The 25,060-nt window shown below is 50.8% G+C and overlaps 1 protein-coding gene across 1 annotated transcript; it reads left to right on the forward strand.

The window, feature by feature from the left end:
• The first annotated feature begins 41 nt into the window (after positions 1 to 41).
• RAMP3 (receptor activity modifying protein 3) lies at positions 42 to 25,060 on the forward strand. Its single transcript, XM_010374594.2, has 3 exons — positions 42 to 175; positions 18,226 to 18,358; positions 23,950 to 25,060. Exons 1-3 carry the CDS (start codon positions 118 to 120, stop codon positions 24,203 to 24,205), a joined length of 447 nt encoding a protein of 148 aa, XP_010372896.1. The 5' UTR covers positions 42 to 117; the 3' UTR covers positions 24,206 to 25,060.

The raw sequence follows: 25,060 nt of genomic DNA on the forward strand, positions 1-25,060 counted from the left end.
TGGGGGGCGCGGCCTGGGGGCGGACTCCCTGAGGCCCCGCCCCACCCCAACCCCATCCGGGCGTCCCCGGTTGCACCCGAGCCGGACCAAGCGTGACCCAGCCGCGGCCGGCCAGCCATGGAGACTGGAGCGCGGCGGCGCCCGCAACTTCTCCCGCTGCTGCTGCTGCTCTGCGGTAAGGGGGCGTCGGCCCGCACCGGAGGCGCCCCCACTCCCCGGAGTTCATGGGACCCGCGTGAACCCGCGCCTTCCCGCACCTGCGCCGCGGTCTTTCCTTTCCCCCTGAGCTCGGGAGGGGCGCACAGTGACCCTGGCGGGGTCCCCAGGCTCTGCGGGAGGGTTCATCCGGGAGAAGCTGAAGGCGAAGAACTCTGGCGGGCAAGGGAGGCACAGGGTCCCCTCCGGGCTCTTCTGCCGGTGGGGTCCGGCAAGCCCCCGCTCCTCCTAGTTGTAATATCCCCCCACTCCCCAGTTCTGGGGTCGCCTCAGGGTGGGCGAGAGAGGAGGCGGACCAGGTCTGGCTGTCCCCCTCCAATGGGACATGGGTTCATGCTCCCTGGCCAGAAAGGGGACCAGGCCCGGCTTCTCAGCAGACCCTCCCAGTGTTTGCCTGGCCAGAGTGAGATTCAGAGAGAGGTAAAACTTGCTCATGGTCCCAGGCTGATGTGTCAGAGGTGGGACTGGAGCCCACATCTGCCCTGGATGCTGCTGTGTCTGGAAGGAAGGAGCTGGGTGGGTTCCTCTTGAGTGAGGACCTGGCTCAGGGGGACCAGCAGGGAGGGTGCTGGCCTCTGGGGCTTCTTTGAGAATTCCAAACCTTTTTCCAGAAAGCATTTGATGCTGCGCAGGGCTGTGGGGATGCGAAGTCTAGCAGTTGTCTACTCAGCAGGGTGCTTTGCTGTTTTCTATTTTGATTCAGTTCGTGCGACCTTTACTAATGCAGCCAGTAGTCCAGCCCTTGACTGGACTCTTCTGGTCTGGGTGAAAATCCCGATCGTGATCCCAAGATTACAAAGCACTCCCTGGCCTCAGTTTCCCAGCTGCAATGTAGATGTAATCATAGCAACCTGCAAAGGGCTGCTGAGAGCATCAGTCTGATTCCATTCAGTTTAGTCCCTATCGTCTTGTGTTGGGCATGGGCTTGTGAGTTGGAAGGATTCATGCTTCAACAAGGGGAGGTGTAGGAAGGCACCCACCAGTGACTGCACTGGGCCTCATGAGGCTCACTCACAGCACCCAAAGATGGAGCGTCCATAGTGTGTGTGCCTGTGTGTGCAAGCATGTGAACATGGTACCACCATTTTTATCACTAAATGATGTCCTGCTACCATGTTACCTGTGGTCACATTGATTTTGCTGAATCAAGTGGGCCCAAGGGCTGTGGCTGGATTGCAGTAACTCTGGTGAATCAAAGACTTGGAGGTGGCGGGCCTGGGGGCAGTGGCTCACGCCTATAATCCCAGCACTTTGGAGGCCGAGCAGATCACGAGGTCAGGAGTTTGAGACCATCCTGGCCAACATGGTGAAACCCTGTCTCTACTAAAAATACAAAAAATTAGCTGGGTATGGTGGTGCATCCTTGTAGTCTCAGCTACTCGGGAGGCTGAGACAGGGGAATCGCTTGAACCTGGGAGGCGGAGATTGCAGTGAGCCGAGATCGTGCCATTGCACTCCAGTCTGGTGACAAAGCGAGATTCTGTCAAAAAAAAAAAAAAAAAAAAGACTTGATGGTGGTGATTGGCCAAGAAGAGGCCCATAGATTTTTGGCACTGGAGGTTCCTTGGAGGTTATCTGACCTCCATGCTCTTACCTACTCTTCATAAGGAAACAGAAGTCTGGAGGGTTGAGAGGAAGTTGCCCAACCACAGAGAACAGGGGCAGAGGCACCCAGAATCCACAGCCTCCCAAGGTCGACTGACCATGGCCCATGGTAGCCACTTGCCAGTCTGATCGATGCTCTTTCTGTCAAGGATGGGGAGAGCGCCTGTGTTTCATTTCCAAATGACTAGCCACAAAAGCCCTTTCTCGCGGAAGTGCATCTGTTTGGCTGTTTATCATCTCTCGGCGTCTGGAAGTCCCTGAGACAAAAGAAACACAGGCCGGCATGTTCTTTGTTTCCCGATGAAACCAACCAAAATGGATTTCTATTTTGATTCAGTTCCTGCGACCTTTACTAATGCAGCCAGTAGCTTGATTGGCAATGACCCTCTTTTGTGGTGTTGCCAGGAATCTGTCTTTACACCATTGTTCTAACATTGGGTGGGTTGTCAGGTTTTGCTGGGAGCCCCTCAAGCCTCATGTGCACTAGAAATGAGCTTCCTGGGAGGACACTTGGTTTCTCAGGGTGCCTGCCTTGTGCAGGCCCAGGGCTGGTGCTGTCACAGGCATCCTCATAGCACCTCCATGGGCAGGGAAGTTATCTCAGAACACCTGCCTGAGGATGGCATGTGGTCCTCAAAGGCACATTTACAATCTGCCCAGGCCAGGTCCTTGCGATGGGGCATTGTGGAGGTTCTGGGGTATGCAGAGATTTGGGGCATGCAGAGATTCAGGGAGGGGCATGTTGTCAGGGACCCCTCCTTCTCTTTAGATAGCTGTGTCCCCTGGGTGGGTGTTTGTAGAGTCCTGGGGGAGGGGCTGGGCAATGCCCTGGCACTGGGGGTGGTGTGGAATTGATGCTATCTTTGCCTGGCTCAGTGGGGGAGATCAGGGGCTCAGGGAGAATAATAGTTGCCTGAGGGTAATGGATACTTACCAGGACCTTGTCCCAGAACTGTGTTTCAGAGCATCATGGTTAATGTGAAAATGCGGCAGACGCAGGCCCTGTGTAGGGAAGTGGGCTGTAGGAACAGCCACGACTTGGGCTGGCTGCAGCAAATACCTCCTAGGAATGGGCTCGGGGGGAGAAGGCAGTGGTTCAGATTCGTTCTAACTTGCAGGATGAGGAGGAAGGAAGGAGAGGAGAGGAAACAGGGGATGTAGAGGAGGGTAAAGAGGGACAGGGGAAGGAGGAAGAAAGGAAGAAGAGGAAGGAGGGGGAGGCGGAGGAGGAAGAAGAATTGGGCTGGGTCTCGGTCTGATAGGTGACAATCAGAGCACGCTGAGGGGGGACCAGGCCAAGGGGTCCAGATCTAGGGGTTCAGATTCAGACCTAGGGGTCCAGGTGGGCCAGGCTGCAGGTGTGGGCACTGGCCAGGAGGGACAGGGTGGGGCTAGCCTGGCTCATGCCCACTGGGATGGTGGGCCGAGCTCAGGAGACCCACCCAAGGGTTCTGAGAGAATCTGTTAGGGAATGACGCCAGGCCCAGGGATGAGGACAGGAGCTGGATGTGGAGAGCAGCTAGGCGAACCTTCAGAGTCCAAGGCAGGGGCAGCTTTAGGGTGGAGGTGCACAGGCCTTAGTTCTCGTCTGGCTCCACATGGTCCCTGGGGCTTGCATCCCTTGGTCACTTATGCCAGGGCTGTCTTTTCACCTGCAGGCAGGTGCAGTTGAGCAGGGTGGCAGAGGGAGGCCTTGGGAAAGTTGCTTTCTTTTGGGCCTCAATCGCCCCATCTCTAAACTGAGGGAGGTGATGAAGAAGGCATGATGTTTTTCAGGCCCTTCCCAGGATCAATGCCGACCTGTACTCCAGAATCTAATGCAGAGCCCAGGCTTGGCATGGGGCTTGGAAATGCCCACTGGGAGAGAAGGAAAGGAAGGTGGGGGTTGGGGGCCAGGGCTAAGTGTGGCCACTCCAGCCAGGAGCCCTCAGGGCAAGGAGGTAAGCCTTGGATGAAGCCCTGCTTGGCAGACCAAGGGTGGGAATTGGAGTGAGGGTGTCAGTCTGAGGCAATGGTGACATGCCACCTGGAGACAGCTCTGTGGGCAGGTGCCCTGGCTTTGAACCTTGACTCCCCTGCCGTGTCTCATTGAGCAGGCAGCTGACCCACCCTGCCACAGAGTTTCAGTCTTTTAAGTACCTGCCCTGTCTGGTTGTTGTAGGGCTTGGTGGGTTGGGCCACACTTAGAACAGGGCATTCAGGGAGCACTGGTCAATACTGAGGGAGGTGGAGAGCCAGGCTGAAGGGAAAGAGAAATGTGGCAAGGGTCTGCCAGGTAGGTGCCACTGGTTCCATTTCTGAATGGGGACATTGAGGCTCAGGGGGGCAAGTGAGTGAGTGTCAGGGTCAGGGGCAGAGCCAAGGTGAGCACCTAGAGCCTCCTGGCTCCTGCTTGCTGCTCTTCCATCCCCCGTGCCCTTACTCCTTGGAGTGTGGTCCTCGGACCTGCAGAAGGGGTTTGCAGAGATGAGTGCTTTGTCCTCCAAGCCTGCTGGACTGGAATCTACATTGCTTGAGGTCTTCAGGTGATGGTCTGCACATCCGAGTGGAGACACATTGCTTTCCATCTCTCAATCCCAGACCTGACCCTACATCAGAATCACTTGGGGGTTTTAACAAACATGAATTCTTGGTTTCACACTCCAGAGGCTCCCATGCAGTAGGCCTGGGCTGTGGCCTGGGTGAGCCTATTGTGCAGTCGACTCTGCTGGGTCTGTCCTATCTCTGGTGGCTGTCCTGAAAGATGACAGTGCTCAGAGGAACTAGGGATAGAGCCCCCAAGCCTCAGGGCTTTCTCGGTGGGTTCATGAATGGTGGTCCCCACCAGCCTCATAGAAGAATGGTTTCACTTTTGAGTCTCTTATTACTCATTGATTCCTTCAAAGCACTTCAGAGTCTAGAGCTGTGCTGCAAGAGAACCTGGGGTCAACAGCTTGGGACCCACGGAAATGAGAGCTGCTAGTGTCCAGGAAGGAGGCTGTGGTGATGGGGGACAGTCTGATTGTGGAGGAGGAGGGGCAGGTGCTGCCAGCAGCCAGAGGGTCCTGGAGCAGCAGCTCACGGGTGGGACAAGCTGGAGGCTGGGGTCAGCAGTGGTGGGAATAGGCAGTTGGGGCACGATGGAGACTAACCTTGACAGAGATTTTGTAGGTGCATCATGAAAACACACAGAATCAGAATCACTCTTTTTTACAAATGGGGAGACAAAGGTCCAGAAAGGTGAAGGGCCTGGTTTGGAGTTACACAGCAAATCAGAAACTAAATGGGATGAGGTCTCTGCCTTCTGGCAGATGTACCTGTGGGGCATCTGGAGGGTGCCATGGTCAAGCTTCAGAAGGACATAGGCCTCCCTTCCTGCAGAGATGGTACAGGCTACTCTTGAAGGGACACCACCTTCAGTGCTGGCTGGTGCTTGCCCGGGATTCCATGATGTGAAGCCTCAGAAGGCCTATTTGGGTTAAGTGGGAGAGTACTGTGACTGAAAACCCACTTCTGCCTTTCTATTAGACTTTAAATAAACTCTGAAGACCTGTACATCCTGCTCCAACCTTGCTCTAGGTCTACCTTTCCAAAGTCACTTCTTTCCTTTACACCCACAAAGGTGTGTACCCCGCCCCTCCACACACAGTATACCCAGCTCCACTGTGCTCCTGCCCGTGCCCTGGACACCTCTGTTCCTCTGCTGCTCATGTTTTCTAATAGCTTCCTGATTTTTATCTACTTGTTCTGTAAATTATTGAGAGAGGAGTATTCTCCAACTATCTGCTGGGTGCGGTGGCTCATGCCTGTAATTCCAGCACTTTGGGAGGCCAAGGCAAGGGACTGCTGGAGCCTAGCCTGGGTGATATGAGATCTTGTCTCTACAAATAACAACAACAAAAAAATTAGCTGAGTGTGGTGGCACATGCCTGTGGTCCCAGCTACTCAGGAGGCGGTGACAGAGTGAGACCTTGTCTCAAATGAAAAAAGAAGAATTCTCCAATTGGAATTGTGAAATTGTGGATTTGTCATTTTCTTCTTGTAGTTCTGTTTTTGCCTTGTGTGTTTTGATGCTGTTATTAGGTGCATAAATGTTTAGGATTGCTATGTCATCTTGATGAATCGAACCCTTTATTGTATTGAAAAGACCCTCTTTTGTAATATTTTTTGCTTCCAAACATACTTTGTCTGATATTAATATAGCCACTCCATCTTTCTTTTGATTAGTGGTAGCAAGACGTGTCTTTTCCACTCTTTTATTTTGAACATATTTGAGTCTTTTCATTTAAAGTTGGATTCTTGTTGGCAGCCTACTGTTGGGCCTTACTGTTTGTTCTTATTTGGCAATCTTTGCTTCTTAGTTGAAGTGCTTAGACCATTTACTTTCAGTCTGATTATTGATGTGGTTAAATTTAAATTTACCATTGTACCATCAATTCTTTTCCTTCCTTTTCTCCTTTTCTGCCTTCTTTTGGACTTAGTGTTTATTATTATTACTCCATTTCTTCTTCCTCTTGCCCGTCTCCTCCTCTTCCATCCTTGCTAATTGGATGTAATTTTTTGTTGTTGTTGTTACTCCAGTGGTTGGTTCAGGGTTTATGGTATACATCTTTAACTTATCAGTCTATCTTCAGGTGACATTACACTGATAGCCTAAGAACCTGCCATTTCTCCCCACCTGAACTTTGTGCCATTGCTGTCATACATTTTACTTAAACCAAAGTTATAAATCTCACAATACATGATTATTATCTTTTACAGAATTTAAACATTGAGAAAAATTCTATATATTTACTTACATAGTGAAAATTTCTGATGTCCTCCATTCCTTTGCATAGGTCCGTATTGGCTTCCGATAGGCTTTCCTTGTCCCTGAATGACATCCTAAACATTACTTGTAGTTTGGGTGTGTGGGTGATATTTCCTTTCACCTTTTGTATGTTTGAAAAAGTTTTTATTATGCCTTAAAAAGCCAGCATTATTGAGATATAATTCACATGCCCCACAATTCACCCATTTAAAGTATACATCAATATTTTTTAGTACATTCCTAGAATTTTGCAACTATCACTATAATCAACTATAGAACGTTGTTGTCACCACAGAAATAAACCCCTACCCATTAGCAGTCACTCCCTATTTCCTCCAACTCCCTTAGCCTTAAGGAATCACTGATATGTTTTCTGTCTCGGTCTCTAGATTTGCTTATTCTGCACATTTAGTGTAAATGGCATCATATAATATGTGAGGTTTTGTGACTGGCTTCTCTCACAGTAGAATGTTTTTAAGGTTCATTCATATTGTGGTATGTATTAGCACTTCACTCTTTTACATACAAATAATATTGTATCCCATGGGTATGGCACATTCTAGCCATTCATCAGCTGATGGACATTGTTTCGTCTTTTGGTTATTATGAATAATGCCGTTATGAACCTTCATGTAAAAATTTTTGTGCGAACATGTGTGGTATAAATTTAGGAGTGGAACTGTGTAGTCATATGGTAACTCTATGTTTAACATTTTGAGAACTGCTAGACTAGTTTCCAACGTGGCTGCTTCATTTCACATTCCAATCAGCAGTAGTATATAAAGATTCCAATTTCTGCATGTCCTTACTAACACTTTTTTTTTTTTTTTGATACAGGGTCTCATTCTGTTGCCCAGTCTGGAGTGCAGTGGTGCAATCATAGCTCATTGCAACCCCAAACTCCTCAAGCCATCCTCCCACTTCAACCTCCCAAGTGGCTGGGGTTACAAGTGTGTGCTATCACAGTCTGACTGCCTTTATGATGACGGCCGTTCTGGTGGGTGTGAGTGGTATCTGACTGTGGTTTGATTTGCATTTCCCTGATGGTTAATGATGTTGATTGTCTTTTCATGTGCTTATTGATCATTTGTATATATTTTTGTAGAAATGACTATTCATATCCTTTGCCCATTTTTAATTGGTTTATTTTTCCCTTTATTATGGAGTTGTAAGAATTCTTTATGCAACCTGGATACAAGTCTTTTGTCAGATATACAACTTGCATATATTTTCTTTCATTCTGTGGGTTGTCTTTTCACTCTCTTGATGCTATCCTTTGAAGTACAGAAGTTTTAAAATTTGATATGTCTAATTTATCTATTTTTCTTTTGTTTCTTGGGCTTTTGGTGTCATGTATAAGAAGACTTTTTCTCACACAAGGGCACAAAGATTTTCTCCTGTGTTTTTCTAGAAGTTTTATTTATTTATTTTTTGAGACAGAGGCTTGCTTTGTTGCCCAGACTGGAGTGCAGTGGCACAATCTCAGCTCACTGCAACCTCCACCTCCCAGGTTCAAGTGATTCTTGTGCCTCAGCCTCCCGAATAGCTGGGTAGTCTAAGAGTTTTATAATTTAGCTCTACACGTAGGTCTGTGATCCATTTTGAGTTAATTTTCGTGTTGAGGTGAGAAGGGTCCGACTTTATTCTTTTGCAAGTGTATATCCAGTTGTCCTAGTACAATTTGTTGAAAAGAGTATTCTTTTCCTGGTGAATTGTCTTGGTACCTTTGTAGAAAATCAATTTATCATAAGTGTGAGGGTGTATTCCTGGATTCTGAATTCTATCCCATTGGTCTATTTATCTAACCTTATGCCAGTACCATGCTATCTTGATTACTGTTGCCATGTTGTAAGTTGTAAGATTGGGATGTGTGAGTCCTACAACTTTGTTCTTTGTTTTTTTTGAGACGGAGTTTCACTCTTGTTGCCCAGGCTGGAGTGCAATGGCGTGATCTCGGCTCACCGCAACTTCCGTCTCCCGGGTTCAAGCAATTCTCCTGCCTTAGCCTCCCAAGTAGCTGGGATTACAGGCATGCGCCACCATGCCCGACTAATTTTGTATTTTTAGTAGAGATGGGGTTTCTCCATGTTGGTCAGGCTGGTCTCGAACTCCTGACCTCAGGTGATCCACCCGCCTCAGCCTCTCAAAGTGCTGGGATTACAGGTTTGAGCCACTGCACCTGGCCAACTTTGTTCTTTTTCATGATTGTTTTGGCTAATTTGTGTCCCTTGCTTTTCCATAGAAACTTTAGGATCAGCTCATCAATTACTGCAATGGGCCAGCTGTGATTTTGATAGGGATTGCATTGAGTTTGTATATCACTTTAGGTAGTACTGACATCTTAACAATTAAGTGTTCCAATGTGTTAACATAGGATGTCTTCCTATTTATGTAGATCTTTTAAAATTTCTTTCAACAGGCCTGGCATGGTGGCTCATGCCTGTAATCCTAGCACTTTGGGAGGCCGAGGTGGGTGGATCACCTTAGGTCAGGAGTTGGAGACTAGCCTGGCCTACATGGTGAAACCCCATCTCTACTAAAAATACAAAAAATTATCTGGGCATGGTGGCGGGCACCTGTAATCCCAACTACTTGGGAGGCTGAGTGAGGCATGCGAATCCCTTGAACTTGGGAGGCAGAGGTTGCAGTAAGCCGAGATGGCGCCACTGCACTCCAGCTTGGGTGACAGAGTGAGACTCTGTTTCAAAAAAAAAAAAAAATTCTTTCAACAATGTTTTATACTTTTCAGAGTGCAAGTTTTGTCCTTTTTAGTTGTGCTTGTTACTAAGAATTTTACTATTTTTGATTGTATCGAAATTAGAATTGTTTTCTTTGTTTCCTTTTTGGATTATTCATTGCTAGTGCACAGAAATACAACTTATTTTTGTGTGTTAATTTTGTACCCTGCAACTTTGCTGAGTTAGTTTATTACCTGTTAACAGTCTCTCTGTGTGTCTGTATGTTGATTCTTTTAGATTTTCTACATCTAAAATCATGTCATCTGTGAATAGAGATAGTTTTACTTCTTCCTGTCTAACTTGGGTGCCTTTTATTTCTCTTCTTGTTTAATTGCTCTGGCTAGAACTTCCAGTACTTATGTTGAATAGAAGTGGTGAAACCAGGCATCCTTGTTTTGTTCCTGATCTTGAAGGATAGCTTTGTCTTTCATCATTGGTTATGTTAACTCTGGGCATTTCATATATGGTCATTATCACGTTGAGGAAATTCCGTTCCATTCCATTCCTAATATATTGAATGTTTTTTAATCACGAAAGGACATTGGATTTTGTCAAATGCTTTTTCTGCATCAATTGAGATTATCATGTGGTTTTCCCCCTTCATTCTATTAATGTGATGTATTACATGAATTGACTTTCTTATGTTGAACCACCCTTGCATTCCTGAGATAAAACCTTCTTGGTCATGGTGTATAATCCTTTTTATATGTTGCTGGATTAAGTTTGCTAGTATTGAAGGTTTTTACATCTATATTCAGAAGCAATATTGGCCTATGATGTCTTTGGTTTTGCCGTCAAGATTATACTGGCTTCAGAGAATGAGCTGGAAGATGGGGAAGTGCTGCTTGTTCTATTTTCTGGAAGAGTTTGTAACAGAAATCATTTCTGCTAATTCTTCTTTCAATGTTTGGTAGAATTTGCCAGGGAAGCCATCTATACCTGGGATTATCTTTGGGAGAAATTTTAAAGTTAAGAATTCAATCTCTTTACTTATTATAGACCTGTTCAGATTTTTGATGTCTGCTTGAACCAATTTCAGTAGTTTATGTCTTTAATAGTGTCCTAGGTTGTCATAACAAATTACCGTAATCTGGGTGACTTAAAACCCATTTTGGAGGCCAGAAGAACCCAGGTGTTGGGCACTCTTTCCCAGCCTTTCCCAAACGTCTGGTGGCCCCAGGTGTTCCTTGGCTTGTAGTAGCATCACTCCCATCTCTGCCTCCATCTTCACACTGTTGTCTTCTCCCTGAGTGTCTTCACATCATCTTCTTTCTCTGTGTGTCTTTCTCTGTGTCCATATTTCTCCTTTTTATAAGAATATACCAGTCATGTTGGAATAGGTCTACCCAAATGACCTAGCTTTGACTTGATTACCTCTATAGAGACCCTATTTCCAAGTAAGGTCAGAATCTCAGGTATACTAGGGGTTAGGACTTCAACGTACCTTTTTTAGGGGAAGCACAATTCATTCCATAAAAAATCCTAGTAAGAACAAATTCTTACTAAGAATTTGTCCATTTCATTGACATTATCTAATTTGTTGGCATATAGCAGTTCATAGTATTTGCATATAATTTTTTTTATTTCTCTAACACAGGTAGTGATGTAGTGATGTCCCCTCTTTCATCCCTGATTTAGTAATTTGAGTCTCTCTCTTTTATTCCCGGTGAGTCTAGCTAAAGGTTTGTCAATTTGTTGATCTTTTAAAAGCTTTTTTTTTTGAATGAGCTTTTGGTTTTGTTGATTTTTTTCTATTTTGTAGTTCATTAATTTCTCCTCTAATCTTAATTTCTTCCTTTCTTCTGCCATCTTTAAGCTTAGTTTGATCTTCTTTGTCTGGTGCCTTAGGGTGGAAGGCTAAGTAATTGATTTGAGATCTTTCTTCTTTCTTCTTTTTATTTATTTTATTTTATTTTTTATATATTTATTTTTGAGATGGAGTCTTGCTCTGTTGCCCAGGCTGGAATGCAATGGCATGATCTCTGTTCACTGCAACCTCTGCCTCCCAGGTTCAAGTGATTCTCCTGCCTCAGCCTCTTGAGTAGCTAGGACTACAGGTGCATGCCACCACGCCTGGCTAATTTTTTGTATTTTTATTAGAGACGGAGTTTCACCGTGTTAACCAGGATGATCTCGATCTCCTGACCTCATGATCTGCCCACCTCGGCCTCCCAAAGTGCTGTGATTACAGGTGTGAGCCGCTGCGCCTGGCCTTATTTATTTATTTGTTTGTTTATTTATTTATTTTTAGAAACAGAGTCTTGCTCTGTCACCTAGGCTGGAGTGCAATGGTGCGATCATGGCTCATTTCAGCCTCAAACTCTTAGGCTCAGGTGATCTTCCCACCTCAGTCTCCCATTTGGCTGGGACTGCAGGTGTGCCACTATACCCTGGCTAATTAAAAAAATTTTATTTTGTAGAGATGAAGGTTTCGCTATGGTGCCCAGGCTGGTCAGGAACTCCCAGCCACAAGCCATTCCACGTGGGATTATAAGAGTGAGTCACCATGTCCAGCCTTTTTTTTTTTTTTAAGTATAAGTTTTTACAACTAAACATTTTTCTCTAAGTACTGTTTTAGCTGCATCCCTCTAAGTTTTGGTATGTTGTGTCTTTTATTTTTATTCCTCTCAAAACCATATCTAATTTTCCTTGTAAAATCTTCTTTGGCTCATTGGTTATTTAGGAATGTTGTTTATTTTCTACATATTTGTGAATTTCCCCAAATTCTTTCCGTCTTTGATCTCCTTCTTTCTTTCTTTTTTTTTTTTTGAGAAGTTTCACTGTGTTGCCCAGGCTGGAGTACAATGGTGTGATCTCGGCTCACCGCAACCTCTGCCTCCCAGGTTCAAGCGATTCTCCTGCCTGAGCCTCCTGAGTAGCTAGGACTACAGGCGTGCACCACTGTGCCTGGCTAATCTTTGTATTTTTAGTAGAGATGGGGTTTCGCCATGTTGTCCAGGTTGGTCTCGAACTCTGGATCTCAGGTAATCCCAAAGTACTGGGATTACAGGCATGAGCCACCACACCCAGCCTTGTCTTTGATTTCTAATTTTATTCCACTGTGGTCAGAGAAGATTATATAATCCTTTAAAATCTATTCAGGCTTTAACAAAGTCTCATGTCTTTTTTGATTTTTTTTTCTTTTTTAAAAAATTATTTTAGTCCAATAAAAAATTATTTTATTTATTATTATTATTTTTCAAGACAAGGTCTTGCTCTGTCACCCAGGCTGTAGTGCAGTGGCATGATCATGGCTCACTGTAGCCTCAAACTCCTGGGTTTGAGCAATCCTTCCACCTCAGCCTCCCAAAGTGATGGGATTACAGGTGTGGGAGGCTTGCCACGCCTGCCTCCATTGTTTTTGACAACACCCTCAGGCATGGACTTCTGCTCTGTTCCAAATATAGTCAATCCCTTCTGCAAGAGCTGAGGAAACATCATCTCTCTCTCCTTACAGCCTGCCTCTTCCCCTGGGCAAGACCTGGAACTGTATTGGATTTGGGGATAGGACAATGGCCTGCTTCTACCATAATGACATCTCTGCCCCACAAGCAGGCACCCGTGAGGGAGACTGTAGTTCCTGATTTTGGCTTGCTCCTCCCAGTGTGGAGCCTCCACCCTACCAGTGAGCTGGGGTGGGGGGTTTGGGGTCCCAGTACTCTTGGCCTGCCATGCCTGGCACAGAACCTCCACCTTAGAAGTGGGGACTGGGCGGGCAGGGAACCTCAGTCCTCTAGGCCTTGTCTGCCCAGAATGAAGAGACCTCCTACAACATGGAGCTGGGAGGGATATGCCTGCTTGTACCAGGGTGAAATTGTAGCCCAGGACTGGGAGCTGGGGTAGAGAGAACCTCCACTTGTGGTTGCACCCACTGGTGTACAGGCTCTACAACCAGAGCTGGCGTGTGGAGTGGGAGCAGGTTGTAGCTCAAATATCACAGATTCTCACTATTCTTCCTGAGATGTGGTAGATTTTCTTGAATAACCTTCTTCATTTGATGTGTGCCCTTAGGATGAGCTTCTCATACCACTATCCCAGAAGGCTGTATCCGCTTGTTGAGTTTCTTTTCTTTTCTTTCGACAGAGTCTCACTCTGTCACCCAGGCTAGAGTGCAGTGGCACAATCTTGGCTCACTGCAACCTCTGCCTCCTTGGTTCAAGCGATTCTCATACCTCAGCTTCCCGAGTAGCTGGGACCACAGATGCATGCCTCCTCGTCTGGCTAATTTTTGTATTTTTAGTAGAGACAGGGTTTCACCTTGTTGGGTCTTTCTATCGAGGTTATACTTAGTTGATTTTCGATTGTGAGCTGCTCATTTTCCTTGGAAAGTTAATGATGGCAGCTATCTGAGGGCTGCAATGAGGGTGCCCCCCTCTAGAGAGGGTTTGGGCTTATTTGCTTCTGCGGGGGCCAGTCCATGGTGATCAGTTTAAACTTGGGGTTTCCCTGGGTCCATCCGGGTCATGTGAATTTGGGCTGTGAATCCACAAGAAGGTCAGCCTGTGCTTATGACCTCTCAGAGAGGGGTCACCCTCCCTGCTCAGTGCCAGGTCCCATTCCTCCTAGTTGGCCGAGGGTGAAGAGTTATTTCTGGTTCACCTGCCTCTGAATGTCAGTTTATGGGGCCTTTCATTGGACTGCTCATCTTGGCCTTTATCCACCCCCAGTTTTCCTGGCTGGGAAGATGCCTCCAGGGCAACAAATGCATGGCCCTCTGGGTTCCTGCTCCATCTAGTCTTTAGCTTGATGATTTCTTGCCATCTTGTCAGCTCCTTGATGATTTTATGAATGTATTGTTTATACTTTATCCAGTCTTTCAGTTGTTTTCAGTAGAAAGTTTGTCCAGACATCTGCCATATGACTGGACATGGACGTGTGTCTGCTTATCTTCTCTACAAGGATATAGTGAGGCTTGTATAAGGCTTTTACAAAAACCGCCGCAAGCGGTGTCCATCAGAAGCTGTGGGTGGTGCCTGGGTGTCAGGACCCTGGGCTATTGTCCAGGCTGTCACTAACAAACTGTGGGATTTTGGGTGAAGGTGTGGCCTCTCTAACATCGCTTTTATGGAAGGAAGGACACATGCCCTGAGGTGGCTGGGGGGACCAAGTGGGCTTGTCCCTGTGAGGTCCCAGCTGTGTCTGTGGACAGCTGAGCAGGAGGTGGTGGGCAGTGGTTTTTACCCCCAAGTTTCCTAGTGCCCAGTGAGCCCTGATGGGCTTTGGGAAGCAGAGGAAACTCCAGCATGGAGCTGACTGCCCATTGGGGGAAAGCTAGCCTCTGTAGGCTTCTGCCACTTCTGATAGTGTGGGGAGGACCGCAAGAAGCAGGGCTGATCGTCCAGGGCAACTGCTTTCCCTTGGGGACTGTCAGCTTCTTTGCCCACAGCTCACACTGCTTCAACCGCTACCATCCTGGGGTCCTCACATTCATGGCACAAATGCTGCTGTGGACCTCCTGACACCAGGCCTGAGCTGGGAGGAGGGGAGATGCACATAGTGGAGCCTCGACAGCAGGGGCGCAGTGGGGCCCAGCCGCCAAGGAGAGGGGTGAGGTGGGGGTGTTGGTGGGAGCTGTGGATTTCCTCCTAGGGAGATGGGAGTGGGCACTCCCAGCTGAGGAAGTGGACAAGGCCCAGTGAGAGCAGACAGGATGGGGAGCACCTTGCTTTGGCTGGAGGAGTGAGCCAGGAGGGTCTTGGGTGCTGTGGGTGAAGACAGCAGGCTGGCATGCACAGATGACTACCCTAGAGCTGTGTGACCCTGGGAGACCTTTCTAGGCATCAGCCTCTCCATCTGTGTAGTGGGTGTTGTAGTGCCCTTGGGGGCTCCTGTGATGCCTGGGACAGGTGACAGGGGCTTAGGGGCCAGGGAAAGTACAGGCTGGGTCCTCAGGGACCTCCTGACTCCCCTGGCCTCAGCAAGCCCTCACGTGTACGGCTGGCCACTGTCCCCTCACTGGCTGTTGTTCTTGGCCCGTCTCTGGGCCATTGACTGGTATCTGCTGAAGCCGTGTTGCTTTGAGCACCTGGACCGGTCCTGCTCCATGCTCCTCCTGCTACCCGGGCAGCTCAAGTCCTCTTAGATGATCCCGATGGGGCTTGTGCATTTTTTAGCCCCTGATTGCCACTGCACCATCCCCTTCAGTGGTCTTAATGCAGCCCTGGTCATGCCCCCTTCCTGCCATTGACATCGGAGCTCAGGTCTCCTTCTGACTGTGGCTGCCTGTATACGCAGCCCCTATGTGGCCTGTGCATCTTGATAAGACTTCCTGATACTCTGTCCTGGATTCTGCCCCATCTATTATGTGCTGTATCTTCAATCACTCCCCTAGTTGGACTGAGATCCCTATGTCTTCCTCTTGCCCCCTGGACCCCAGATGGCAGGTCCTCTGAAGACAGGAACCAGATCCTCTCCCTTTCCCCTTGTCCAAGGATCCAACATAGTTTGCAACACATGATAGCGGTGGTCCAGCATGTTTTGCTAATCTTTGGATAAAATTCACTGGGTTGATAGTGGGTACTGAGCCACCATCTCCATGTGCAGACCCTGTGGGACCATGTGAGGGACCTGTGCTACATGCAGGGATGGGACAGGTACAGAATGAGCACGTGAGCACATGGCCCTTCTATGAAGAGATGTGAGCACCCCAGAGGCTCACTCAGGGGCCAGGGCCCTAAGTGGGGTATGTGGCCTTTCAGAGAAGCCAGGCCTGCAGCTGTGCTGATGAGACAAGTGAACGTGGAGGTCAGGGACATTCCAGGTGCTGAAAACCATGCAGAGTGGCCAGAAGGCCCTGAAAGACCTGTTCTGGGAGAGCCAGTCACTGACCCCATGTCCAGGGGTCGTGGTGGGGACTTCACCCAGCCTGTGTCCTTGCCATCTGCTTACACACGGCAGCGGGCCGACCACTGAGCCATAGTCTGTGTGCTTCCCATCCCCAGGGTTCCCTGGGGCCTCAAGATGCCCTGGGTCCTGGGGAAGCTTGCATGGACAGAAGGGGAGATGTGAGTGCCTACACAGGCTTCTGGGACCTGCGAGTCCCCTATCCGACTGTACCAGTTGTGACCCCCAGGGGCCCTTCTCAGTGCTGTCAGCCTGTATTCTGAGGTATAGGTTTGGGCAGTCACGAAGGGAAGAAGGTGCCTTGAGTCTGGGAACCCATGACCCTGAACAGCTGGCAAGTCCTTTTGTGTTCTCCTCTGTGGGATTCCAGTTAACACCTGTCCTCCATATGTGCTCCAGGTGTCCTGCTGCAGGTGGGGGTGGGCTGAGCATGCCAGTTCCCTTAACCCTGGGATCTGGACCCCTCCAGCCTTCCTTTGGCCTCAGACAAGCCACTCCCTTTTGCTGGCGTCAGGCCCTTGTTCAACCAAGGGGCTCCCAGGATCTTCCCTAATGTTAGGATTAAGCAGGCTAGGCCTCTTGAGGAGTGTCTGGGGTGCTGTGGTCTGGTGGAGCAGGTCACTGCACCAGAAGGTGGTCCTGTCTAAACATGCCATTTCCATATTAAAGTGACTTATTCAGCACTTGCTCAGTGCCCATGGTGAGCCACACACACGGAAGAAGATCAGACTCTGAAATGCCCACTGCTTTCCCTATTATTGAGCCAAGACTTATTGAGGGAATGAATGAATGATACATTCCTGGATGGTGGCACTAAGCATTTCAGACCTAAGTTAGCCAGCTCAACCTCCTTGTGAGGTGGGGCCTGTATCCCTCATCTTGCAGATGGGGAAACTGAGGTTGAGCTGGTAACCAGTGCAGTGTGGGTGTGAGCCAGGTCTGTCCCATGTCAATCTGGAACCATTTTCTTGTCTGCTTCTTCATGGTATTTCCTCTAGCCCAGCACCGGCCGCCGGAACACAGATGACAGGGCTGTGTACACACATGCACATGTATACATACACATACACACTAAGACATAGATGGCAGGGCTGTGTACCTACACACACACATGCACACACACCAAGACACAGACAGCAGGGCTGTGCATGCGCGCGCGAACACACACACACACACACACACACACACACACACACACACCCCAGACACATATGCCTGGGCTCTCTCTTGAGTATATGATGAGCACCAAAGCAGAGGTCAGGTGAGGGAAGTTTAGGAGCAGGGAGGTCCTGTCATCTGGAAATGGGATGACCATGGAGACAGCCCCTGCAGGACAGGGGGCGCTGCTCAGTGGGAGGGAGGATGTTCCCCATGGGGAAATGTGTGGAGCAAAGGCGTGAGGTGGAAGGGGAGGGGATGTTTTGGTGGGCAGAGGTTGGGAAGGGCAGTGGAGAAATCCTGGGACAAGCAGCCTGTGTCAGACCCTGAGAAAGTCCAAAGGACTCATTCCCATTGCTGGCAATAAGAGTTCCTGCAGTGGCCTCAGCCCCTCGTCTTTCCCAGAATCAGAGGGGGGCTTTGACCGGGAGAGAGTGGTCCCTACTGGCCTGGAGCCCTCCTCTGCTGCCCCTGCAGGCATTGGGATGGTCCCCAGGATGTTCCCAGGCTCCTGGGACTCCTAAGCTGGAACTGGAGCCTCTTTGCCAGCCCTGATCCGTCCGAGACCCTCTCACCACCTCCCAAGGAGTCTGGCCCAGGGTCTCACTGCCTGATCCCTCCCTGTGTCACTGCCTGTGAGGCGGTAAAGTGAAAAGGTGGACTTGTCCTGTCTTGGGGACAGGTCCCTGTGTGGAGCCTCCTTTCTGCACTAACAGGTAGGTCAGGGTGGAGGGTGGAGGACCCCACTGGAAAGGTCTCAGACTTGCAAATGGAGCGTTGTTAGTGAGTCCTCAAGTTATGGCCCCTCGGGCCTCCCCTGTCCTGGCACCCCCAGTGTGAACTGCAGTGGAATTCTCACGACTGTCCCCTCTCTAGGTGGGTGTCCCAGAGCGGGCGGCTGCAACGAGACAGGCCTGTTGGAGAGGCTGCCCCTGTGTGGGAAGGCTTTCGCAGACATGATGGGCAAGGTGGACGTCTGGAAGTGGTGCAACCTGTCCGAGTTCATCGTGTGAGTGCCACTGCTGGGTGTGGGATTTGCTCTGACCACAGCGCTGCCCACTGCCCAATCACTGTCTGACTGCAGCCTGACTGCACTCTACCCAAGGCCTCACCCATGCCCCACCTACAACCCACTGTAGGCTGCCCATAGCCCTTTCATGTGCTGCCCCACACTTTGCCCAGGACCCCAACCACACCCCTATTCACACTCTGCCCTTGGTTCTTGGCTCTGGCCACCCCACCCGCATCCCGCTGGCACATCACTCATGGCCCCACCCGTGCCCCACCCCTGCCCACGGCATTTGTGCTTCCCATACCCACAGCGCATTCCCAGCTTCCTATCCCCCATTCCGCATCCTCACTCTGATGTTATAGCAATTCTACACTGTGTCTCTGCTTCTCCCTCTCCTCTGTTATTTGGAAATCCTCCCCATGCCTGCTTTTCCTCCTGTTCCAGATTAGTGCCATGCCCTGGGAGTGTCCAGTTCGGGGGTTCCCTGGCCTGGGGGTGCCCTGTCTGGGGGGTGCTCTGCCTGGAGGGTGCCCTGCCCAGGGAGTGTCCAGTTTGGGAGTGACCTGGCCTGGGGCTGGTGCTACCCTACCCCGGGGGGGTGCCCTGGCCTGGGGGATGCCTTGTCTGGAGGGTGTTCCACCTCTCCTTCCAGCCGGAGCTGGGTGGACATTGTTATGTGTGTTTTTCTTACAGTACCAGTCACAGCTGGATCTGTTCTTAGTGGTCAGAGGACTTAGAGGAATTGGGTTCCAATGGTTTATACCAGGTGCAATTGTGGACAACACCCCATAGTGAAGGGAGGGCCCCTTGTTCTAGAAGCTTCCCAAGTTTTTTATCTCCTTACCTTCTTGGAAATCACTCATGGCCTCACAGTCCTCTGCCCCACCCCACTCCACTTCTGGCTTTGCAGTCTTGTGCCACTCCCTGGTGGCTGCTGCCAGACTCAAACTGTGCTGGCCTCATGCTTTTGCATGTTAGCACCCCAGCCTCTGCCCTCTGTAGAGACACTGACCATGGCCCTGCCCCAGGAAGCCTCCCCGGCCCTGGCCATTCTGGTGGCCCAGCAGATGGGGGCTCCTTGAGGCTGTCACATCTGCAGCCCCACTGCCTGGGGGAACTGCTTGCTGAACCAAGTGGAACAGAATTCTGAGTCTGCTGGGAAGAGGTGCTGGGATTCAGGAAAGGGTTTTGCAGGCTCCTCCTGGTCCTCAGTGAGCCTGGACACAGGCGTGGAATGGCTGCACCCGGCACAGGTGGGGGTGGAGTCAGGGAGGAGGAGGTCATAGCTTCATAGCTTCTGGTCTCGCTCCTCTCTGTAACCTGCTAAAGCCTTGGTAAAGAGACTAAATAGAGATGTCCAGCCCTGGGTTGGGAGGACAGGAGTGGAGGCAACCCGATGGGCATTTGGAGTCAGTGAGTGAGTGGGCAAGAGCCACTGACTGAGTGCCCTTGGTGAAGTCAGACCTGATGCTGGGAAAGGGGAGCTGGGAACAGCCAGGTTGACACTGCAGAGGCCTCCTGAGACCTGGCTGGCAGCACCAGCTCCGAAGAGAGTGGCAAGAGTGGCTGAGAAGCAGTGAGGTGTCCAGAGCCCTCTTCCACCCCAGCTGGACACTGGAGGTGTATTCTTGGAGCTGGTGACACCAGGGTTTCTGGGTCTCCCTGTGTAATTGAGAACGTGTCACGGTGTCCCAGAGAGGGAGGCTGGAGAAAGCGGCTGACATGCATTGTCTTTTGCCACTGGGTCCAGGAGGGTGGTCTAGGGTAGGATTGGAGCTGTCCTTTCTGAAGAGTGAGACCAGCCAAGAGAAAGGACCTAGAAGCAGTGACCCCCCACCAACTTCTGGAAGCTCTGGGAACAAGCTCTTCTGCAGGGTTGCAGTGTCTCATCAGCTCTCAGTCCTACTCTCCGTCACAAGTGTCCAAGCAGCGTCCCTGGACATCTGATCTAAGGCTCTGACCCTGAAGGACAGAGACCAGAGAGATGGAAACAAGCAACCCCGGGGGCCATGCACCAAGAAGAAAATGCCAAACGTCACGACTGGTGTCTTCAGAGGGCAAACAACTGTCTCTCATGTGATGAATGAGAACAAAGAAAGAGCCTTAGAAATGGAGGACACAATAGAAGTGAAATGGAATAGAAAGGTTGGAAGGGAGATGTTGAGGAAATCTCCCCAGAATAGGAGAGACAGAGAAGATGATTAGGAGGTCAGTGGTCAGTCCAGGTGTAACATCAAGATAGTAGGAATTCTAGAAAGAGAACAGAAGAATGGAGGGATAAAGGGCCCTTGCCAGGGGCTGAGGGCATGAGCTTGCAGCCGGCGAGGGCTTGCCCAGTGCTGACACGAGGGAGGAAAAAGTCCCGCATGGACCCTGGAATATCAGAGCTGCAGAAACAAAGGAAAACTTCTACACCTATCCAAAAGGAGGAAAAAAATGAGCTCCAGGTTGGAGATGAGGGGATCAGAGGCCTTCAGGCTCCCTACAGCAGCCCTGGAAACCGAGGACTGTGGGATGCAAGGACCTGAGAATTTCAGACTGTGATTTCTCGGCTAGTGTGCTATTTCCCGCCAATTTGTACAGTAAATAGAGAGAAACGAAAATACTGTCAGACGTGTGGCATCTCCAGCATCTTATTCCCACATACCTTTCTCGAGCTCTGGCAGCTGTGCACCAAGATGTGGAGCAAACCACGACAAAGGAAGCTGTGAGATTTGGGGAGCAGAGCCAAGGCAGGAGAGGGAAGCCCCAGGGAGGGCAGTGCCCCAGCGTGGCAGCACGCACTGGGTGGAGGCGGCCTGGCCCACGTGGAGGGCACCCGATGCTTATCTGACACGGCGACTGCCTGCCCATGCCCTGTAGCCCAGCTCAGTCAAGAACGAAGGACACCCCTCCCTTTCCCGTGAATGTTCATTCTGCTTTGGTCCCCACTGAAGCAGGGTGGGCCTTGGTGAGCTTAGTGGAGAGGTGGCTTGCTCCCCTCAATAGGACTGGTCCACATGACGGCCCCATCAGAGTCATGGCTGGGAAGACCCTATTCCCCAAACTCGCCCATGGCCTGCCTGTGGCCTTCCCTGGGGAAGGGTCTCATTGCCCCTCGGGGCAACCGAAGTGTGTACTCCCCTGGAAACCTCCCTCTAACAGCAGCAATGGGCTCCTTCTGTACCCAGTTAAGGAGCATTGCTATGGGATTTCCAAATGCAACACTGTGTTGCCAGGGAACACACACTCAAGTGGTGAAACCTAAAGCAAGGTGGGCAAACCCCCCAGAGGTGGATCGGGGGAGAGGGAGTCTGACTGGGGGGTTTGTCCAGCTTCCAGTCTGCTGGGTTCCTCTCCTTCCCATCCTGGGCTGTGGTGCATCTTTTTTAGGGAGAGTGCTTTCGGGAGCCGGACTGAAGGAGGAGTGGGGAGGCCCCAGATTATCCAGGGGATGAATAAATCATAAATAGTTCCCAGTTTTCTAGAGACGCACTGAGTGTGGGCTTCTCTAGAAGTGTGACAAACATGCAGATTTTGTGGATCCACAGAGATGGGTGCTGTGCTCAGCTCTGCCCCAAACCTAACAGCTGGGAGTGGGCTCACCTCATGACCTGCTCTGTGCCAGGCACTTGCTGGGGCACATGGACCTCAACTCATTTGGTTCTCTCAACCACCTGATTGGATAAGTGTTATTAAACCCACTTACAGATGAGGAAACTGAGGTCTAGGGAGGTTAAATGACATGGCCCATATCACAAAGATGGTGAGTGGCTGAGCTGGAGTTGGAGAGGCCCCGTCATGTTGGCTCTGCAACCTGAGCCTGGAGCCACTGTCCATGCTGTCTTCTGGGATTACCTCTGCTCCGTGGGCTTCTCCATGTGGCCTAGCTTTGGCTGGGAGTGGGGTTTGGGAACAGCAGGGCTTTCAGCCCTGCCTCACCTCCTCTTGGGACAGTTCTGGGGCTGCACATCACTCCTCTTGCTCTGTAGACTCTCTGTCCACAGAGGGTCTTCTCCAGGGTCTGTCTGGCTCATCTCAGGCCTGGGGATGGTTGTTGGGGGTGGCATTCCTGGGTAGCAGTTCAGTGGAATGACTTCGGAGGCACAGAGGTTACCGCATATGATTCTCATCATGCACATAGATGCTGGGAACTTCTGAAGGTGAAGGCTGTTGCACGGTGCTGTTAGACGGCTCCCCAGCTCCTGGATCTGCTGCCAGGGGGTTGGGGTGGACAGCAGGCCACTGAATCTGAGGCCCTGTGGGAGAAGCAGGTCAGGGGAGATGAGGGTTTGTCCATGGACCTAGCTGTTGAGGTGCCTCTAAAGCCTAGGCATGTCTTAGGGGCGGCATCGTGCCTGAGGCCCAGGATAGCCAACAGCTCTGTACTTGGATTCGAGGCTGTTCCTTTTGCTCTGACTGTTCTCTGCCGACACTACCTGGAAAGGCACAGGTGTGTGTCTGACCTACATTCCAAGGTGCTGAGAGCCAGCCTTGGATCAGTCAGGAGTTGGTCTGAGTAACTGTACCTCGGCTCACCAGACCCTTCCTGGGGCATGGGGTTGGGAGACCAGGAGAACCCTGGGTGGAGTGGGTCAGAGTCCCCATTTCCCACCACTTTCTGATGCTTTGGGAAATCTACGCCCAGATAATGTTCCATGCAGGAAGCAGCTCTTTCCTGTTGATGGGCCGGATCAGTGGCTCCCTCCTGGGACAGCACAGGAAGGAGGAGATGGGCTACTTTCCCATGGGGAAGCCAAGGCAGGACCCTTCACACTCCTGCATCTGTCCTCATGCAGCACAGGCATGGGGAAGTGCTGGCCCTGGACAGAGGGGTTGACATCTGGGCAGGAGTTCATCTAACTTCTTCTAGAACATCCTGAATGAGTGGCTGCCACTCTAGGCCTTGCAGACCCCAATGACAGGGAGGTCATCACCTCCACAGACTGCCCATTGGACCAGGTGGTGGCTGGGAAGTCCTTTATGCTGAGTTGACCTCTGGGTCTCTGTGGCTATAGCCCTTGGTCAGCATGAGGACTGTCTAGAGCCTGTGCTGGGTGGACATGGAGCATCATGGGTGGTTTGCTGAGTGCCCTTCCCATCTTTGATCTCATGGACAGGCGGACCGACAGAACGGGGCTCCACATGTCCTGTTAGATGGGGCGAAGGAGGCAACTTCCGAGAGATGAAGAGGCAGGGACTGGGGCTCACAGGTGTGACTCCCACTTGGCCACCACCTGGCACATGAGGGCAGGCTGACTTGATTAGGAGGTGGCTTGCCCCTGGCCTCAGAGAGACCCTCCTCTTGGGCTCTTAGGGTATCCTGGATGATGAAGGCTTTGCAGGTCCAAGCGGCCGTGATCCAGGCACCCTTTGACCCTGGAGAAGCATTGCTTGGTGTGTCCTATGGGCAGAACTGGGTAGTGCTTGGAGGTCCAGGGGAGCTGGGGTGAGACCCTGGATCCTGGGAGCTCATGGCCTCAAAGGCAGCAACTCATGGTCAAATGGGACTGGACCCAAACCACCCTACCCATCTTCCTGGTCTCAGGTCAGGTCAGGTGTGAGCGGGGATGGCGAGAGCCTGGCTTTCACTCCCTCTGCTTTTGCAGGTACTATGAGAGTTTCACCAACTGCACCGAGATGGAGGCCAACGTCGTGGGCTGCTACTGGCCCAACCCCCTGGCCCAGGGCTTCATCACCGGCATCCACAGGCAGTTCTTCTCCAACTGCACCATGGACAAGGTTCACTTGGAGGACCCCCCAGACGAGGTTCTTATCCCGCTGATCATTATACCCGTCGTTCTGACTGTCGCCATGGCTGGCCTGGTGGTGTGGCGCAGCAAGCGCACCGACACGCTGCTGTGAGGGTCTGGGTGAGATGGAGTGGGTCACACCTGGCAAGCTGGAAGAAAGTTCCCTGGAGATGGGAGAACGGATGGGTGCTGCCAATCTCCAGCTACCGTGGCCACACCCCACCTGGTCATGGGCAGACCCCTCACTTCCTGGGCTGACCTGCTCTCTCGAGGCCATCCTGCTCCCTGGCTGAGGCTTAGGCTATCCGCCCAAGCTCTTTGCTCATTCTAGGGCCAGTGGAGGAAAATGTGATAAGGCCAGAGCTTGTGTGCTGGGCACAGAAATCACCTGCTGCGTCCTGTGCTCTGCAGGCTGGGCCGGAGCCTCTGCCCGGAGGTTTCTTTGCCATTTCTTAGCACAGAATCCAGCCTAGTCTTAGCTGCAGTCTAGGTCCTGCTTAGACTAGAACTCCTGGCTTGACCCCCATCTCTGGTTCCTGCCTTGGCTCCTGCCCCAGCCCTGGCCCCTGCCTACATCCAGACAGAAAGACAGGCAGGGGCTCTTGGAAGACGTTCCATGCTGTGGAAGACGTTCTGTGCTGTGAACTCCGAGCCCTCCTAGTGGGAAGACAGCTGGAAAGGCTGGGAGGAGAAGGGAGGGGCTGGGGGGTTCCCAGGAGCCACGCGTGGCCTGCAGAGTCCATTCCATCATGATGCTGTGCCCACTATGGGCTGTGTCCGTGACCAGAGGCTGGAGTGGGGGTGTGTCAGAGCCCCTCACCAGGGCTTGCTGTGTGGATGGGGCCTGGGCCTCCTTCCTACAGGGGCTCCTCTGTGGGTGAGGGGCCCTCTGGAATGGCGTACCATGAGCTTGTGGCCTCTATCTGCTACCATCTGCATTTTATCTGAGTAAAGTTACCTTCTGGAA

Source organism: Rhinopithecus roxellana, chromosome 6 (genome assembly GCF_007565055.1).
Source record: "Rhinopithecus roxellana isolate Shanxi Qingling chromosome 6, ASM756505v1, whole genome shotgun sequence".
Classification (NCBI taxonomy): domain Eukaryota; kingdom Metazoa; phylum Chordata; class Mammalia; order Primates; family Cercopithecidae; genus Rhinopithecus; species Rhinopithecus roxellana.

Excerpts from the sequence above, each read along its gene's own strand:
- RAMP3 (XM_010374594.2), top strand. The coding sequence starts at position 118 with ATGGAGACTGGAGCGCGGCGGCGCCCGCAACTTCTCCCGCTGCTGCTG. Across the intron at positions 176-18,225 it reads GCTGCTGCTGCTGCTCTGCG|GTGGGTGTCCCAGAGCGGGC; the intron begins GTAAGGGGGCGT and ends TCCCCTCTCTAG. Across the intron at positions 18,359-23,949 it reads AACCTGTCCGAGTTCATCGT|GTACTATGAGAGTTTCACCA; the intron begins GTGAGTGCCACT and ends CTGCTTTTGCAG.